General features: G+C 44.4%; 1 protein-coding gene across 2 annotated transcripts in view; it reads right to left on the bottom strand.

Moving 5' to 3' along the window:
• The window catches only part of LOC139554480 (zinc finger protein ZFPM2-like), a 104,713-nt gene that overhangs the window by 16,782 nt on the left and 67,545 nt on the right, over window positions 1-20,386 (bottom strand). For both annotated transcript variants that reach the window (XM_071367293.1, XM_071367294.1), the window contains one exon: window positions 15,844-15,964. In XM_071367293.1, the coding sequence (XP_071223394.1) occupies window positions 15,844-15,964 (121 nt within the window). The remainder of the gene's footprint in view (window positions 1-15,843; window positions 15,965-20,386) is intronic.

Here is a 20,386-nt window from a genome sequence, read left to right as displayed (position 1 = left end):
TCGCTGGAGGCCTGGTGCGTGGAGCTGGCACAGGATGTACTGGGCCTTGGAGGCACACTGGAGGTCTGGAGCGTAGAGCTGGCACCACGCGTCCTGGACACATGACCACCTTCACACGGCAAGTGCGGAGAGCTGGCACAGGACGCACTAGGCTGTGAAGGCGCACTGAGGACACAGTGCGTAGAGCCGGCGCAGGATATACTGGACCCTGGAGGCATACTGGAGACCAGGAGTGCTGAGACAGCACAACCCGTCCTGGACAGATACCCCCTTCTTTAGCATGACAAGTGCGGGGAGCTGGCACAGAACGCACCGGGCTGTGGAGGCGCACTGGAGACACGGTGCGTAGAACCGCAAAACATGGCACCTGAATGGTGACCAACTCCACACGGTGAGTACAGGGAGTTGGTTCTTGTTCCCACCTTGGCTCCGCCAACCACCCCGTGTTCCCCCCCCCCCCATTTTTTTTTTAGGCTGCCTCTCAGGCTTCCGGCATGGCCGCGAACCCCGGTGTCGTCGTTGTTGCTCCTTTGCTGCTTCCTCCACGGCAGGCTTCGTGTCTTGCCAAGACTTCCTCCCAAGTCCAGGATATTCTCTCCTCGACCTCCTCCAAAGACCAGGATGCCATCTCCTCCGCTGCTTGGTCCAGTTGTGGTGGGATCTTCTGTCACGTTCGTTGTTAGAATGAATGGACCAAGGCGCAGCGTGCGTAGAGTTCCACATTATATTTAATAGTGAAACTTACAACCAAAACAACAAAGAATATAACAAACGTGCAGTATTGCAGTGCTCAAGGCAACTATACAAAAACAAGATCCCACAAACAACAGGTGGGAAAAGGCTGCCTAAATATGATCCCCAGACAATAGACAGCTGCCTCTGATTGGGAACCATACCAGGCCAACATAGAAATGCAAAAACTAGAGTACCCACCCTAGTCACACCCTGACCTAACCAAAATAGAGAATAAAAAGGATCTCTAAGGTCAGGGCGTGACAGTGTTGTTGTATGTGTCGAACTGCTTTGCTTTATCTTGGCCAGGTCGCAGTTGTAAATGAGAACTTGTTCTCTACTTGCCTACCTGGTTAAATAAAGGTGAAATAAAAATAAAATAAAAATAAAATTTGACCCAAGTTAAACAATTTAAAGGCAATGCTACCAAATACTAATTGAGTGTATGTAAACTTCTGACCAACTGGGAATGTGATAAAATAATTAAAAGCTGAAATAAATCATTCTCTCTACTATTATTCTGACATTTCACATTCTTAAAATAAAGTGGTGATCCTAACTGACCTAAGACAGGGAATTTTTACTAGGATTAAATGTCAGGATTTGTAAAAAACTGAGTTTAAATGTATTTGGCTAAGGTGTATGTAAACTTCCGACTTCAACTGCATTTACTAATGCTGCATACATTTTCTTGAAAGCACTATCCAGATCCATCGGATGTAGTGATCACAATATTGTAGCCATATCTAGGAAAACCAAAGTTCCAAAGGCTGGGCCTAATATAGTGCATAAGAGGTCATACAAGAAGTTTTGTAGTGATTCCTATGTTGTTGATGTAAAGAATATTTGTTGGTCCGTGGTGTGTAATAAGGAGCAAACAGACGCTGCACTTGACACATTTATGAAATTGCTTAATCCAGTTACTAATAAGCATGCACCCATTAAGAAAATGACTGTAAAAACAGTTAAATCCCAGTGGATTGATGAGGAATTAAAAATGGTATGGTTGAGAGGGATGAGGCAAAGCACAAACATTCAACAAGGACAGCAATTACACAAATGACTGATGATTGGCTGAGAGAAATTGATGATAAAAAGATTATGGGGGCTCTTTTGTTAGACTGGAGTGCGGCTTTTGACATTATCGATCATAGTCTGCTGCTGGAAAAACGTATGTGTTATGGCTAGGGCTGTTGCGGTAACCGTATTACCGCTACACCGGCGGTCACGAGTCTCCAAGCTCTGATGCTGCTGAAGGTCATTAGTAGCCTACCAAACTTGCTAACTGCCTGATACTCAGCAGTCTATTGTCCCTCGAATCACTCTGACATCAATGAAAATGTATTCTAAAATCTAATCAAACACTTCATGAGAGCCCATGAGCTCATGTTGTGCAACATTTCTATAGGCTATGCAATTGAGTGAGAAAACAGAGTGATGGCCTCTAATAAAAAGAGGTGGTGCCCATCGGCATTCTATAGGCTAGGCTTACCATATTTATATTTATTTCTCAACTTTCCTAATATTAAGCACATTTCTTCTATTTACAACAGGAGTGTAGCCTACCTGGCTGGCATGAAAATAAACCACGTGGAAAAGCGTCCTCCGTTCGCTATTTAAGTCCATAGATTACATGTATTTTTTCCTGCTGCACCTGTTTCGATACAGGTGCATGATAATGGTCTGTTCTAAATCAGAACTAATGTTTCATTCTAAATTTAAAACAAATGTCACACTTCTATCATTTAGTATATGTAAAGACAAGATTAAATCAAGAATAGTCTGATGGGTGACAATATTAGCCTATCACTTGTGAATGATATATTATCACTTGTGAATGATGCCTAGCATAAGAAACAATGCCTTTTTTTTGCGACTCGAATCATAGTCGCACACCTCATGTAGCCTAGCCCATATGTGTCATGTTTTGTCATTGATTATTATGTCTTGTCTCTGTGCTTCCCTTCTATTCGTTTCCCTCTGCTGGTCTTATTAGGTTCTTTCCCTCTTTCTATCCCTCTCTCTCCCTCCCTCTCTCCCTCTCTCGCTCTCTCTCTCTATCGTTCCGTTCCTGCTCCCAGCTGTTCCTCATTCTCCTAACTACCTCATTTACTCTTTCACACCTGTCCCCTATTTTGCCCTCTGATTAGAGTCCCTATTTCTCCCTCTGTTTTCCGCTTCTGTCCTTGTCGGATCCTTGTTTGATGTTTGCTGTTCTGTGTCCTTGTTCCGCCCTGTCGTGTTTTTGCCTTCTTCAGATGCTGCGTGTGAGCAGGTGTCTATGTCAGCTACGGCCTGTGCCTTCCCGAAGCGACCTGCAGTCTGTGGCCGCGTCTCCAGTCGTTCCTCTCTACTGACGAGAGGATTTCAGTTTTCCTGTTTTGGATTTACCTAAGATAATATCCAGGAGTATCGGTTTTTGTTTAAGACTGGAATAAAGACTCTGTTTCTATTAAGTCGCTTTTGGGTCCTCATTCACCAGCATAACAGAAGGATCCGACCAGTAATGGACCCAGCGACTACGGATTCTCGCAACACTGCCGTCGAGTTCCAGGGAGCAATGCTCGGCAGACACGAGCAGGAATTGTCTGCTGCTCGTCATGCCGTTGAGACCCTGGCCGCTCAGGTCTCCGACCTCTCAGGACAGTTTCAGAGTCTTCGTCTCGTGCCACCAGCTACTTCCTGGTCTTCCGAGTCTCCGGAACCTAGGGTTAATAACCCACCATGTTACTCTGGGCAGCCCACTGAGTGTCGCTCCTTTCTCACCCAGTGTGATATTGTGTTCTCTCTCCAGCCCAACACATACTCAAGAGAGAGAGCTCGGATCGCTTACGTCATATCACTCCTTACTGGTCGGGCTCGGGAGTGGGGCACAGCTATCTGGGAGGCAAGGGCTGAGTGTTCTAACGATTATCAGAACTTTAAAGAGGAGATGATACGGGTTTTTGATCGTTCAGTTTTTGGGAAGGAGGCTTCCAGGGCCCTGGCTTCCCTATGTCAAGGTGATCGATCCATAACGGATTACTCTATAGAGTTTCGCACTCTTGCTGCCTCCAGTGACTGGAACGAGCCGGCGTTGCTCGCTCGTTTTCTGGAGGGACTCCACGCTGAGGTTAAGGATGAGATTCTCTCCCGGGAGGTTCCTTCCAGCGTGGACTCTTTGATTGCACTCGCCATCCGCATAGAACGACGGGTAGATCTTCGTCACCGAGCTCGTGGAAGAGAGCTCGCGTTAACGGTGTTCCCCCTCTCCGCATCTCAACCATCTCCTCCCACCGGCTCAGAGACTGAGCCCATGCAGCTGGGAGGTATTCGCATCTCGACTAAGGAGAGGGAACGGAGAATCACCAACCGCCTTTGCCTCTATTGCGGTTCTGCTGGACATTTTGTCATGTCATGTCCAGTAAAAGCCAGAGCTCATCAGTAAGCGGAGGGCTACTGGTGAGCGCTACTACTCAGGTCTCTCCATCAAGATCCTGTACTACCTTGTCGGTCCATCTACGCTGGACCGGTTCGGCTGCTTCCTGCAGTGCCTTGATAGACTCTGGGGCTGAGGGTTGTTTTATGGACGAAGCATGGGCTCGGAAACATGACATTCCTCTCAGACAGTTAGGGAAGCCCACGCCCATGTTCGCCTTAGATGGTAGTCTTCTCCCCAGTATCAGATGTGAGACACTACCTTTAACCCTCACAGTATCTGGTAACCACAGTGAGACCATTTCCTTTTTGATTTTTCGTTCACCTTTTACACCTGTTGTTTTGGGTCATCCCTGGCTAGTATGTCATAATCCTTCTATTAATTGGTCTAGTAATTCTATCCTATCCTGGAACGTTTCTTGTCATGTGAAGTGTTTAATGTCTGCTATCCCTCCTGTTTCTTCTGTCCCTTCTTCTCAGGAGGAACCTGGTGATTTGACAGGAGTGCCGGAGGAATATCATGATCTGCGCACGGTCTTCAGTCGGTCCAGAGCCAACTCTCTTCCTCCTCACCGGTCGTATGATTGTTGTATTGATCTCCTTCCGGGGACCACTCCCCCTCGGGGTAGACTATACTCTCTGTCGGCTCCCGAACGTAAGGCTCTCGAGGATTATCTGTCTGTTTCTCTCGACGCCGGTACCGTGGTGCCTTCTTCCTCTCCCGCCGGAGCGGGGTTTTTTTTTGTTAAGAAGAAGGAGGGTACTCTGCGCCCCTGCGTGGATTATCGAGGGCTAATGACATAACGGTTAAGAATCGTTATCCGCTTCCCCTTATGTCGTCAGCCTTCGAGATTCTGCAGGGAGCCAGGTTCTTTACTAAGTTGGACCTTCGTAACGCTTACCATCTCGTGCGCATCAGAGAGGGGGACGAGTGGAAAACGGCGTTTAACACTCCGTTAGGGCATTTTGAATACCGGGTTCTGCCGTTCGGTCTCGCTAATGCTCCAGCTGTCTTTCAGGCATTAGTTAATGATGTACTGAGAGACATGCTGAACATCTTTGTTTTCGTTTACCTTGACGATATCCTGATTTTTTCACCGTCACTCGAGATTCATGTTCAGCACGTTCGACGTGTACTCCAGCGCCTTTTAGAGAATTGTCTCTACGTGAAGGCTGAGAAGTGCGCCTTTCATGTCTCCTCTGTCACATTTCTCGGTTCTGTTATTTCCGCTGAGGGCATTCAGATGGATCCCGCTAAGGTCCAGGCTGTCAGCGATTGGCCCGTTCCTAAGTCACGTGTCGAGTTGCAGCGCTTTCTCGGTTTCGCTAATTTCTATCGGCGTTTCATTCGTAATTTCGGTCAAGTGGCTGCCCCTCTCACAGCTCTGACTTCTGTCAAGACGTGCTTTAAGTGGTCCGGTTCCGCCCAGGGAGCTTTTGATCTCCTCAAGAAGCGTTTTACATCCGCTCCTATCCTTGTTACTCCTGACGTCACTAAACAATTCATTGTCGAGGTTGACGCTTCAGAGGTGGGCGTGGGAGCCATTCTGTCCCAGCGCTTCCATTCTGACGATAAGGTCCATCCTTGCGCTTATTTTTCTCATCGCCTGTCGCCATCGGAACGCAACTATGATGTGGGTAACCGCGAACTGCTCGCCATCCGCTTAGCCATAGGCGAATGGCGACAGTGGTTGGAGGGGGCGACCGTTCCTTTTGTCGTTTGGACTGACCATAAGAACCTTGAGTACATCCGTTCTGCCAAACGACTTAATGCACGTCAAGCTCGTTGGGCGTTGTTTTTCGCTCGTTTCGAGTTCGTGATTTCTTATCGCCCGGGAAATAAGAACACAAAGCCTGATGCCTTATCCCGTCTCTTTAGTTCTTCTGTGGCTTCTACCGACCCCGAGGGGATTCTCCCTGAAGGGCGTGTTGTCGGGTTGACTGTCTGGGGAATTGAGAGACAGGTAAAGCAAGCACTCACTCACACTGCGTCGCCGCGCGCTTGTCCTAGTAACCTTCTGTTCGTTCCTGTCTCTACTCGTCTGGCTGTTCTTCAGTGGGCTCACTCTGCCAAGTTAGCTGGCCACCCCGGCGTTCGGGGTACGCTTGCTTCTATTCGCCAGCGGTTTTGGTGGCCTACTCAGGAGCGTGACACGCGCCGTTTCGTGGCTGCTTGTTCGGACTGCGCGCAGACTAAGTCAGGTAACTCTCCTCCTGCCGGTCGTCTCAGACCGCTTCCCATTCCTTCTCGACCATGGTCTCACATCGCCTTAGACTTTATTACCGGTCTGCCTTCGTCTGCGGGGAAGACTGTGATTCTTACGGTTGTCGATAGGTTCTCTAAGGCGGCACATTTCATTCCCCTCGCTAAGCTTCCTTCCGCTAAGGAGACGGCACAAATCATCATTGAGAATGTGTTCAGAATTCATGGCCTCCCGTTAGACGCCGTTTCAGACAGAGGCCCGCAATTCACGTCACAGTTTTGGAGGGAGTTCTGTCGTTTGATTGGTGCTTCCGTCAGTCTCTCTTCCGGGTTTCATCCCCAGTCTAACGGTCAAGCAGAAAGGGCCAATCAGTCGATTGGTCGCATATTACGCAGCCTTTCTTTTCGAAACCCTGCGTCTTGGGCAGAACAGCTCCCCTGGGCAGAATACGCTCACAACTCGCTTCCTTCGTCTGCTACCGGGCTATCTCCGTTTCAGAGTAGTCTTGGGTACCAGCCTCCTCTGTTCTCGTCCCAGCTCGCCGAGTCCAGCGTTCCCTCCGCTCAGGCTTTTGTCCAACGTTGTGAGCGCACCTGGAGGAGGGTCAGGTCTGCACTTTGCCGTTACAGGGCGCAGACTGTGAGAGCCGCCAATAAACGTAGGATTAAGAGTCCTAGGTATTGTCGCGGTCAGAGAGTGTGGCTTTCCACTCGTAACCTTCCCCTTACGACAGCTTCTCGCAAGTTGACTCCGCGGTTCATTGGTCCGTTCCGTGTCTCTCAGGTCGTCAATCCTGTCGCTGTGCGACTGCTTCTTCCGCGACATCTTCGTCGCGTCCACCCTGTCTTCCATGTCTCCTGTGTCAAACCTTTTCTTCGCGCCCCCGTTCGTCTTCCCTCCCCCCCCCCCCGTCCTTGTCGAGGGCGCACCTATTTACAAGGTACGGAAGATCATGGACATGCGTTCTCGGGGACGTGGTCACCAGTACTTAGTGGATTGGGAGGGTTACGGTCCTGAGGAGAGGAGTTGGGTTCCATCTCGGGACGTGCTGGACCGTTCGTTGATTGATGATTTCCTCCGTTGCCGCCAGGGTTCCTCCTCGAGTGCGCCAGGAGGCGCTCGGTGAGTGGGGGGGTACTGTCATGTTTTGTCATTGATTATCATGTCTTGTCTCTGTGCTTCCCTTCTATTCGTTTCCCTCTGCTGGTCTTATTAGGTTCTTTCCCTCTTTCTATCCCTCTCTCTCCCTCCCTCTCTCCCTCTCTCGCTCTCTCTCTCTATCGTTCCGTTCCTGCTCCCAGCTGTTCCTCATTCTCCTAACTACCTCATTTACTCTTTCACACCTGTCCCCTATTTTGCCCTCTGATTAGAGTCCCTATTTCTCCCTCTGTTTTCCGCTTCTGTCCTTGTCGGATCCTTGTTTGATGTTTGCTGTTCTGTGTCCTTGTTCCGCCCTGTCGTGTTTTTGCCTTCTTCAGATGCTGCGTGTGAGCAGGTGTCTATGTCAGCTACGGCCTGTGCCTTCCCGAAGCGACCTGCAGTCTGTGGCCGCGTCTCCAGTCGTTCCTCTCTACTGACGAGAGGATTTCAGTTTTCCTGTTTTGGATTTACCTAAGATAATATCCAGGAGTATCGGTTTTTGTTTAAGACTGGAATAAAGACTCTGTTTCTATTAAGTCGCTTTTGGGTCCTCATTCACCAGCATAACAATATGTTTTAATAAGTTTTGTATCACAACTAAAGTGACCAAATAACTTCTTAAAATTAAGCACATTCATCTGCTTTACAAGGGGTGTAGAGCCTAACTGGCATATATAAGCAGCGTGTGAGTTTCAAGTTTGGGGAGAACATTTTCACCATAAAAATGCACCTTTATAATAAAACCATTACATGCATAATTGCATTTACAGTCACTTTTGATAATGGTGTTTTTCCGCTAATGGAACATTCACGCTTATAGCCTAATACCATGTGCACATTGCTGCGCTTATAACGTATAGATATAGCCTAATAGTTTATCAATATTTGAAGCTAAACATTATGAACTGTTGCGTCAGCCACATTGCATAAAAACGTTTTTTTTATACTAGTGGTTGTATTAATTTGGGATCTATCGCATCCCACAATTGTCCCAGACTATGTTTAGAATATTTATTTCTCGCACAGAATAGAATAGGTCGACTTTTGTACTATGGGGGATAGTTGATTGACATAGGCTGGTGCTTTTGCTGTTCGTTAGGCCAACTCATCTTGTTGGCTGACTAAAAGTAAACGTGGATAGTTCTTCCAATATCTTCTATATGCACCTCGGAATTGGATAAGGACGAGTGCAGTTAAGTCCCCGATGTGTCTGTCTTAACTTGTAGCCTGTGAAAAAGACCTGATCACGTGACAGAGAGCCGTGTGAGTGAGAGACGCTTCGGGTTGCACGGCACACTCAGGGAGAAGGGCACAACGCAGCACTCCATGCCACAAAAGGCAGGGATTTTAGGGGTATATTACAGCCAAAAAGGGGATGCCTCTGTGAAATTCAAGGCATTATCAAGTGCTTGTCAAATTGTGAATGAGAGACTATTGGAGTGTTCACAGCCTGCGCAAAAAACAAAGCAGAGCTCATGCCTTTCAAGCAACTTTTTTCAAATCATCATTAGTCTCATCATGCAGCCTTAAAATGTATAGAAAATATAAACATATAGCCCAACGTTTGTAGAACAACTAAAGTTACATTAATAACTCTAAATTAAGCATATAGAAGTACCTATTTATATATTAACCGCTCAACACAGAATAGCCGCATGTGTGCACTCCCTCAAATTGTTTGAAGAAAAGATTTAGATTTTATTCAGCTTTGTTCAATTGTATTCTTCATACTATAAAATACTATAAAATAATTCCAGGGAATTATAAGCAAATCTTGTATGCTAAATTAACTAGTGTAGCCCACAGCCATTTGGCATAGCCACACCAGGACCTAACATAAGGGCAACTCAGAGTATGCTATTCTTTTCTTCTAAAATAGACTACATTTTCTTCATATCATGCTTCTTTAGACCTGTCTCAATAAATAATGGATTTATTGTGAAGGTGTAGGCTTTAATACATGGATTTATTAGACTTTTTTAAAATGTCTTGTGGAAGCCAGGAGATGCTAAATGTGTTTATGTTAATTAACAGTCAATTAGTCAATGAGACCGACAGTTATTTGCTTGACAATCACCAGCTGACAGAATTTTGTGACCGCCACAGCCCTAGTTATGGCTTTACACCCCATACTATACTGTGGATAAATAGTTACTTGTCTAACAGAACACAGAGGTTGTTCTTTAATGGAAGCCTCTCCAACATAATCAAGGGAGATTCAGGAATTCCCCAGGGCAGCTTTCTAGGCCCCTTTTATAAATCTTTACTAATGACATGCCACTGGCTTTGAGTTAATCTAGTGTGTCTATGTATGCTGATGACTCAACACCATACACATCAGCTACTACAGCGACTGAAATGACTGCAACACTTAACAAAGAGCTGCAGTTAGTTTCAGAGTGAGTGGCAAGGAATAAGTTTGTCCTAAATATTTCTAAAACTAAAATCATTGTATTTGTGACAAATCATTCACTAAACCCTAAACCTCAACTAAATCTTGTAATACATCTATAAATCTCTCCTGGATCAAAGTGGAGGAGAGATTGACTTCATCACCACTTGTGTTTATGAGATGTATTGACCTGTTGAATGCACCGAGCTGTCTGTTTGAACTACTGGCGCACAGGTCGGACACCCATGCTTACCCCACAAGACATGCCACAATAGGTCTCTTTACATTCACCAAGTACAGAACAGACAATGGGAGGCGCACAGTACTACATAGAGACATGACTACATGGAACTCTATTCCACATCAAGTAACTGATGCAAGCAGTAAAATTAGATTTAGAAAACAGATAAAAAATTGACTTTATGGAACAGCGGGGACTGTGAAGCAACACAAACATAGGCACAGACACATGCATACACACACGATAATATACGCACTATACACACACGTACACATGGATTTAGTATTGTAGATAAGTGGCAGTGGTGGAGTAGCGGCCTGAGGGCACACAGTGTTGTGAAATCTGTGAATGTATTGTAATGTTTTTAAAATTGTAACTGCCTTAATTTTGCTGGACCGCAGGAAGAGTAGCTGCTGCCTTGGCAGCAGGTAATGGGGATCCATAATAAATACAAAGACAAATTGAAATAACTTAATTAGGCCCTAATGTATGGATTTCATGACCGGTAATACAGATATGCATCTGTTGGTCACAGATACCTTTAAAAAAAAGTAGGGGCGTGGATCAGAAAACCCGTCTGTATCTGGTGTGACCCCCATTTGCCTCATGCAGCGCGACACATTTCCTTCGCATAGAGTAGATCATGTTGTTTATTGTGGCCTGTAGAATGTTGTTTCACTCTTCAATGGCTGTGCGACGTTGCTGGGTATTGGCAGGAACTGGAACACGCTGTTGTACACACCGATCCAGAGCATCCCAAACATGCTCAATTGGTGACATGTCTGGTTAGTATGCAGGCCATGAAAGAACTGGGACATTTTCAGCTTCCAGGAATTGTGTAGAGATCGATTACGACGCCGAACTGCAGTCAGGGCAAGACTTGGTTAAGACGACGAGCATGGAGATGAGCTTCCTTGACAGTTTGTGCAGAAATCCTTCGGTTTAGCAAACCCACAATTTCATCAGCTATCCGGGTGGCTGGTCTCAGACGATCCCGTTAGTGAATAAGCCGGATGTGGAGGTCCTGGGCTGAGGTGGTTACATGTGGCCTGCGGTTGTGAGTCTGGTTGGACATACTGAAAAATTCTCTAAAATGATGTTGGAGGTGGATTATGGTCGAGAAATGAACTTTAAATTAACTGACAACAACTCTGGTGGACATTCCTGCAGTCAGCATGCCAAATGCACGCTCCCTCAAAACTTGAGACATCTGTGGCATTGTGTTGTATGACAAAACTGCACATTTTGGAGTGGCCTTTTATTGTCCCCAGCACAAGGTGCACCTGTGTAATGCCCATGCTGTTTAATCAGCTTCTTGATATGCCACACCTGTCAGGTGGATGGATTATCTTGGCAAAGGAGAAATGCTCACTAACAGGGATGTAATCAAATTTGTGAAAATAAATTGAGAGAAATAAGCGTTGGAAAATTTCTGGAATTATTTATTTCAGCTCATGAAACATGGGACCAACACTTTACATGTTGTGTTTATATTTTTGTTCAGTATAATTAAGTCACATGACATGATGCTCAACCAGCACTCCGCATGGTGCCTGACAGGTTTATGATGCTAGCTTAGACTTCGTAAATGGAGTCCTAGCAGACATGATTCCTTGTCACTTAAAAGCTATTATAAAAATGTACTGAGGATGTAAAATTCTTAAAAGCGGGCTGCTGATAGTTACTACCACAGCTCACATACTCAGTGGTGCTAATCAGAGACTTTTCCTGGTTCATCCCCATGCCAGCCAAAGCTCATAAATAATAAGGAGATGCAGAGCAGACTGCAGGGATGATGATGCCACATGATTGACATTTAATGCAAATGCTGTTATTATCTGACAGGCAGGCAGGAAGCTACACTATATATACAAAAGTATGTGGATACCCCTTCAACTTAGTGGATTTGGCTATTTCAGCCACACCTGTTGCTGACAGGTGTACAGAATCAAGAACACTGCCATGCAATCTCCATAGACAAACATTGACAGTAGAACGAATGGCCTTACTGAAGAGCTCAGTGGCTTTTAACGTGGCACCATCATAGGATGCCACCTTTCCAACAAGTCATTGCCCCGGTCAACTGTAAGTGCTATTATTGTGAGGTGGAAACGTCTCGGAGCGACAACGGCTCAGCCGCGAAGTGGTAGGCCACACGAGCTCAAAGAATGGGACAGCCAAGTGCTGAAGCGCGTAGTGCGTAAAAATCGTCTGTCCTCGGTTGCAACACTCACTACCGAGTTCCAAAATGCCTCTGGAAGCAAAGGCAGCACAAGAACTGTTCGTCGGGAGCTTCATGAAATGGAGCTCCCGACGAACAGCTGCAACCCCATCGAACACCTTTGGGATGAATTGGAACGCTTACTGCGAGCCAGGCCTAATCACCCAACATCAGTGCCCAACCTCACTCATGCTCTTGTTGCTGAATGGAAGCAAGTCCCTGCAGCAATGTCCCAACATCTAGTAAAAAGCCTTCCCAGAAGAATGGAGGCTGTTATAGGAGCAAAGGGGGGACCGACTCCACTTTTGGTCATGTAGTGTATCTCTGCTCTGATCATTTACAAACAGAGACTGGCCAGGTTTACTCTCAGGGTGTCGGTATACTACACTATACTTTTCTGTGGCCACGGTTGGTGCAGAAGGTTTTAAAGTTGCTTGTGGGTAGAGGATACATAATTTGATCTATGGCATCTAGTTACTGTGTCAGCCCTGGCTCCTGCTTGATTACAGCAAGGACGTAGCCCTAGTTGGTAGGTCCTTGGTTAGTGTAACCAGTAACACTATGATCAAATTGAGGCATATTTAACACATTATGTCCTGGAAATATAATCCTAATGTTTTTGTTTTTCATAATTTAAACTGAAGAGGTGGTACTGTAGCATATTCATGCATACAGATATTTGAATTGCGTTTAAAAATGAGCTATTTTGAAGTAAGTAGGAATGCTCTGGAACACTTAAGAGGGATATGCATGATGTATAATAAAAGACAAAGCACATCATAATCTTTGTGTGGTTAAAAAAAAGGAAAGAGGGAAACACAAAGAGAGACATCCTCTGTTCCTGAAAAGCTTAAGGGATCACTCCTCCTGTCCTGTCAGATACTTGCCTCCTTCTTCCCTCCCTTCTTCCCTCCCTCTATCCAGGATGGTTGCCCATCTCTGATCTCTGTGCCAGGATTATTCCTGTTGGGCCTGTTACTTTTCACTCCCTCTGCCAGGATCTCTGGTGCTGTTACTTCTCACTTCCTCATCAAAGTGTGGGAGTGTGAAAGCAAAACATTGATATCAAACTTCTACAACATACAAGATCCAATAAGACATTTGACTGCAAAACACAGCTGCACCATAATGTATTACCTATATCTGTACGCAATATAGACCCACTACTGTAACTACTACTTAGACCCAGTTTTACAACATCTGGGAAAAAAATAGCTGCAGCATATTACTGTATACCTGCACCACTGTAAAGCACAGCCTCCATACGTAATACAGCTAGAAGCTACAACAGCCTGCCATCGCCCAAAACAGGAACTATACTGATAAGCCACTACCCATTTCTATCTTCCTGTTGCAACGCCTAGACATTTTTCTGACATTGGCCTCAGTTTCACCCTGCTGCGTCCCGACCCCGCACTTCCATTATGTTTCCTCAGAGCAAGCAACTTCCATAAGGCTGTCACATATCTGTCAGGGAGAAGGGGGATGAAGGGAGAAGGAGCGAGACGGGGGAGAGATGATACATCTAAGTGCAGCGACTAGGGCCTAGCTACCATCTAATGAACAGTCGAAACCCCCTGCCTAGTCCTAACAACCGTCTACGAGCATCAGGGACTAGGGTACGATAAGGACTTAAGTCTTGTCACCTTGTCCAGCATTGATCAAACCAGGCTTTATGACGTGTCGTCAGACCTTCCCGACAACATCCAGCAGAGCTTAATAATCTCATATATTTCCTTCCTTTCCTCTGACATCCCATGCAGCCCCTGGCAGTCACTCAAGATAAGCCAAAAGCCTTCTGACAGTATAGAGAGCATATATAAAACACATAAATAATATGTGCTGCCATTTTGGCACCGGGAGTCAATGGAGCAAAAGATTCTGTTTCTCCATTTCTGTTTGAGTGAATTCTCACAATCAAATCTGGTAACAATCCTGACACGATTAAAAGAAAAACTATTTTAAAGCAATGAACCTCAACGTAAAAGGCATTTGAAAACCTCTATAGAAAGTCACATTGAAGTCACCAGCAGAGATGAAATTATGTGAGGCACCCTGCTTTATAAATGTGTTTTTAAACAAACACCAAGGACAGTTGGCATATACAATATTAATCTCGGAAACGCAGAACTAAAATCTTGACTAAATGCATCTGAGCTAAACCATGGGCCAAATGTCCCCTCCAATTCCAAGATACCAAAATATGCGAACACCTGCTAAATTGTGACTTGTCCAAATGGTCAGTGACAAATTCCTCATTAATCGTTGCATACCACAGTCTGTTGACATACCATCCTACGTCACGTGCGTCTGTCCACTAAATATGAATACAGTATTAGCATGTTACAGTAGCTACAATAGATCAGATGAGTAAACTATCAATATTTAAAACATCTTCTAATATCACCCATCCACAGCCAATCTACTGTACAGTGGCATTATCTCAGTGACAGAACTACCCACTGCCCAGCTATAGATTATAGGCCTCCGTTTTCTGTCTGATCCTCATCCAGTCTCTATCCAGCCTGACTATAACGACAGAACCTGTGGCTAAACCCAATCAATTACCGCTGTGTACAATTCATTACCAACTTCCCTCTGAGAACCGTGATTCAGTTCATCTCTGTTGTGTTTTAATTAAACCCAATCACAGCACACTGACTGGCTGCTGCTGTCGCTGCTGTGTCTGTGGAGTCTCCCTCAGGATGCAATTCTCTTTCAACGGACTGATAATAGAATATGACATTGGTGGAGATGTTCTGTTATTCTTCACTCTCAGTATTGCTCTGTGTCCTAAGATAACTGATGGTGACCTGAAAAGCTTCTTGTTGCCCGAAGTCTTCATATTTTAAAAAGCATTTAGAGATTAGATTTCGTCAAACAATGATAACTGAAGTAAATTATTAGCATTATGCCTACACATTTTACGTGTGTTTTAGTTCATGGAAATGTCGTGTTTATGTTTGTTGTTAATATGGAATGATTATATAGATTCAATGTTGTTGCCTAATATACAGACAGCTTTACAGTTGAAAATCAAGGGCAACACTCCTCTTTATGACAACGAATTGCAACTGTAAGCGGTATATTAAGCAACAACGTTAAATATATAGAATCATTGAAAACTGTAAAGGAAGTAATATGTTGAATAAATGCACAACTTCTTACAATAAACGATAGTCGGTGTCTTGAAAACTTGCTGCTCTTGAATTTTAAAAATAGTCAACTGAGAGCAAATAGACTCAAATGCAAAACTGAGTTTAAATGTATTTGGCTAAGGTGTATGTAAACTTCCGACTTCAACCGTATGTAAAAACCTCCAAAGACACATCCCTGCTCTCACAGTCTCCAGGGAAGTTGATTACTACAGTTTGTGTTAAAGACAAGATTTAGCTTTTACTAAACCTGGAAGTCTCCTCAGGTCGATAGATACCTTTACGAGGGAGACCTGTTCCCAACAGTACAGTGTTAGTGAAAGGACAAACAGGGTACGTACCTATGCTGTACACTACACAGTTGTTCTTGTCGTCTTCTGCTGCCAGCCAGGTGATGTCCTGAAGCCACCTGGGACCGCCAGTCAGAACCATTGGGACAGGCCGCTTTGCGGACAGGGCGCTCTGTCGGACAGGAAAGACGTTGATGGTACGTTAGTATTTTGCTGTCTAAAAACCTGTGATCACTCATTCATCAATCAGGCCTGTCGCTGTCATGGAAAGTGAGTTTCCATAGTCTTTTTCAGTTGACCTGACAGTGAGATTGAAGCATGGCGCGTGTGGTGTGTGTGGCGGGGAGTGTCTTATGGGGTACAGCCCAGGCCTAGGCCGTCACTCGAATTTGTCCTCGGTGACAATGGGGTTACGGGGCTCTTTTGAATTTTCTTGTCCTTCAGGGTGCTTTAGAATCCCGAAGAGAGTTCGGATGGAGAAGAAGAAAGGAGGAGAGCTGCATGAGAAGTGATCTTTAGACACGTTGTACCTCGCTATCTGTACGATCGCCGCTGCCTCCTGAAGACTGGCAGGGAAGGGAAAGAATCGAAAGAATTGGTGTGCGTTTCAAAAGAGTGACCCAGGGCTGCAGATCACAATGCAGGGATAAATGATTGTGTCAATATCTTGGACTATATTTCACTTCCTGCCTAGTTCAGATATGGTATGTAATTTCTCATAAAGAGTGGTTTAATGTGCTTTCAGAGACAGAGGCATAATACCACTGCTTGACACATGACTCTCTGTCTAAATGTAAGTGTTCCTAATCTGTAACAAGTTGACCCTCTCCTCTGAGCTAAACAGCAATACTGGGCATCCTTGAAGTGAAGTGATCTATATCCAACTGTGCGTAGTGTAGAGACTCTGGGTGCATCCGAAATGGCACTCTATTCCCTATATAGTGCACTTTTTTTGGACAATGGAATAGTGAATGTGTATAAGGAAGAGTGCGTGTAATTAAAAATAACACATTTAATGTATTTCTATGGAAGAGGGTGCCATTTCAGTCGCAGCCTCTGCCATGGTTTTAGGAACCTTGTCGTTAAATGAAAATCAATACAGCAACAAGTTGACTCACATGATAAGATAACCCTCATTGATTTTTGGTTTTTCTAGACTTTGGCCCGACTGTTCAATCTAACGTGAACTTTCAACCGCGAGATTAGGATCACAGTGAGTGGATCAGGTCAGGGCATTAAGTTCCAATGTATCTCTGTGAGCTGATCTCTACCTCATGTTCAGCAATAGGCTGGTATACCATCAATGACTGCTTCTAGGAGATGGAAGAATGGGTCTGTTCCCATACAACCCGGATCAAACTGGTTTTAAAGCTACATTCTGCTATTCGAAAAAGAACAAAACGGTAGTGACAGACTACACTCTATATCAAGAATTGAAATGATCATTAAACACATTCAAGATCCCAGGCTGTAGCTTTAAGTATCCAATTCTTCTGCATACATACAAGGGAAAGTGAAAGGAAAGGGGGATACCTAGTCAGTACCTAGTCAGTACAATTGAATGCATTCAACTCCTCCTGAGCCATTGTGACTGAATGTGTCACACCCAGCTGATGCATAGATTTGCATGTCATTAGATGATGACATGGATCTGCAGGCAGCTGTCCACTTCAGACAATAAGATGAGCAAGATGTATCATATCGATAATAGCTATACGTAAAATCATGTGAATTATAATGTCCCATAAGGATCATTTTTAGCAACTATTTTAACAAAAGATTTGGCTATATTCAACCATGGAAGAAAGAGCTCTCTAAATTTGCTCTCAGACATTTTTATTTAATTATAGCATTAATCTTTCATTAGCCTAATAGCCCAAAATCTGCATTTCTGCTGAATGCTGCCATTTTTCTTCTCAGTCACCTGGTTGGCTAATTTGACAGCGTTTTGTTTTAGGGCCCTGGCACTGCACCGGGCGGGGGAGATGAGAGGCAAGGGTGAGGCGGTAGAGGGACACTTATCAGGCCTCAGCAGCAGCAGCAGCAGCAGCAGCAGTGGCTTGCCATCTCATGGTCAGACTGGGCTGTTTTTCTGCAGGGAGGTCGTCCTCCACATAAGGAACGTGCTGTCTTCAATATGTCATTCTAGCTTCTCACTACTTATCCAGGGAAACAGCATCACGGTTCCATTTTTAACAACAACTGGATACAGGTCTTCCATGTTTCTCCTTCTATTCACTGAGAGGCAACGCGGAACGAGGGAGAGCACGGTTTGTTGTTTTGAAGAGGGAGGTTGAACAAACTTTTTCAATAGAACACTCTAAAAAAGTGTTCTATTGAAAAGGTTTGTTCAATCTCCCGTCCTTAACACAATGGAAAAATCGAATGATTTATTATTGAAATATTGAAATAGCATGGGCGACCGAGAAAAACAAATAGATACAATTTAGGGCCATGTGGCAAACAATAACGCAGGCACTTGGGATGAGGTTGTGAGCATGCAGGTCTGGGCAGAGGATATTGTCGTTGTTTGTGTTGTTCGTAAGTTGTTGTTCGTATATGTATGTTTATGTATATGTATGTTTGTATTTGGTGTTCAAAAAAATATATATTTTAATATATATATATATATATATATATATATATATATAATAATGAGTTACTATACTGAAGCAAAATATAAATGCAACATGCAACAATTTCAAAGATTTTACTGAGTCACAGTTCATATAAGGAAATCAGTCAATTGAAATAAATTCATTAGGCCCTAACCTATGGATTTCACATGACTGGGCAGGGGTGCAGACATCGGGTGGCTGCACCCACTGGGGAGCCAGGCCCACCCACTGGGGAGCCAGGCCTATCCAATCAGAATGAGTTTTTCCCTACAAAAGGGTTTTATTACAGACAGAAATACTCCTCAGCATCACACAGCCTGCGACACGGTTATCCCTTGTGGCTGGGGTCACAGATTGTCCCAGGCTTGTGGCTGTCAAATCCCTTCTGTGTCTTGCTGTTTCCATCTGCCCTGCAACCTGCCCTGTCTGGAACTGCATGGAGTACCAGCGTTAGCCTACGTTGCTACCATGACATCCAAAACCAAAGCCGGTGGGAGTAACGGAGAGGACAGTGTGTCTCTATCACAGGTGATGAATCTTTTAAACAAGCAGTTCTTACAACAACAGGAAAATAACTTCAAGAGCTTTGTCCAAATACTGATGGACTCAACTAATAAAATAATGGACAATCTGACCAGAGAGGTCCAGGACATTAAGAACAATTTGCAGTTCTCCCAAGGAGAGGTGGATGTCCTGAAAGAGACCTGCAACAATATGACACCTAACTGTATGTCCACGCGAGATGACATCAGCACTGTCTGTGAATCATTATTAACATTAACTGGGAAAACAGACAATCTAGAGGGACAATCCAGGAGTCATAACAGCATTGTGGATGGCATACCAGAGTCTTCACACGAGAACTGAGCCGAGTCTGAGGAGAAAGTATGACAATTGATCACTGAAAAGCTCCAGATGGACCATAGGAAGATCGAGGTGGAAAACCAGTAACCAGCCCAGGTGAAAGACCCAGGCCGATAGTGGTCAAGTTCCTAAGGTTTAAGGACAAAATGTCTGTCCTGTAGAGAGCCAAGAACTTGAGAGGAAACAACATCATCCTTAACAGAGAGGTCTATTTTCTGGGTGACCTGAATATATTGTAGATTGGTTTTCATCAAGCACTCTGCTTGAGATGAAGCTGCTGTAACCAGCACTGGGCGAAAAGGGTCAATATCAGAGGATATCTTTATCTATATGTTTCCAGATATGATATTTTTTGGGATAGTTCTATGGTTTTATTAGGAGTAGACATGCTACAGATGTGCATGTCCTTAATTTCATATACTGAGCTAGGATTTTCTTCATAATGGGCCAGTTTTGACATGCATCCAATCTGGACCTCAGAAATCTCCCTGCTACCGTATGAGATACGTTGAAGACACGCACCTGATGCACATGCACTAGCTTACATATTTCTAACTCTGGAAATGGCATGTGTCAACATGCTGACATACAGTGGCAAGAGAAAGTATGTGATCTCTTTGGAATTACCTGGATATCTGTATAAATTAGTCATGCAATTTGACCTGATCTTCATATTAGGCACAACAATAGACAAACACAGTGTGCTTAAACTAATAACACACAAATTATTGTATTTTTCTTGTCTATATTGAATACATCATTTAAACATTCACAGTGTAGGTTGGGGAAATTATGTGAACACCTAGGCTAATGACTTCTCCAAAAGCTAATTGGAGTCAGGAGTCAGCTAACCTGGAGTCCAATCAATGACATGAGATTGGAAATGTTGGTTAAAGCTGCCCTGCCCTTTAAAAAACACTCACATAATTTCTATTCACAAGAAGGATTGCCTGATGTGAACCATGCCTCGAACAAAATAGATCTCAGAAGACCTAAGATTAAGAATTGTTGACTTGCATAAAGCTGGAAAGGGTTGCAAAAGTATCTCTAAAAGCCTTGATGTTCATCAGTCCACGGTAAGACAAATTGTCTATAAATGGAGGAAGTTCAGA

Source organism: Salvelinus alpinus, chromosome 26 (assembly GCF_045679555.1).
Source record: "Salvelinus alpinus chromosome 26, SLU_Salpinus.1, whole genome shotgun sequence".
In the NCBI taxonomy this organism is placed as follows: Eukaryota; Metazoa; Chordata; class Actinopteri; order Salmoniformes; family Salmonidae; genus Salvelinus; species Salvelinus alpinus.
This window is presented reverse-complemented; position numbering and strand designations above follow the sequence as displayed.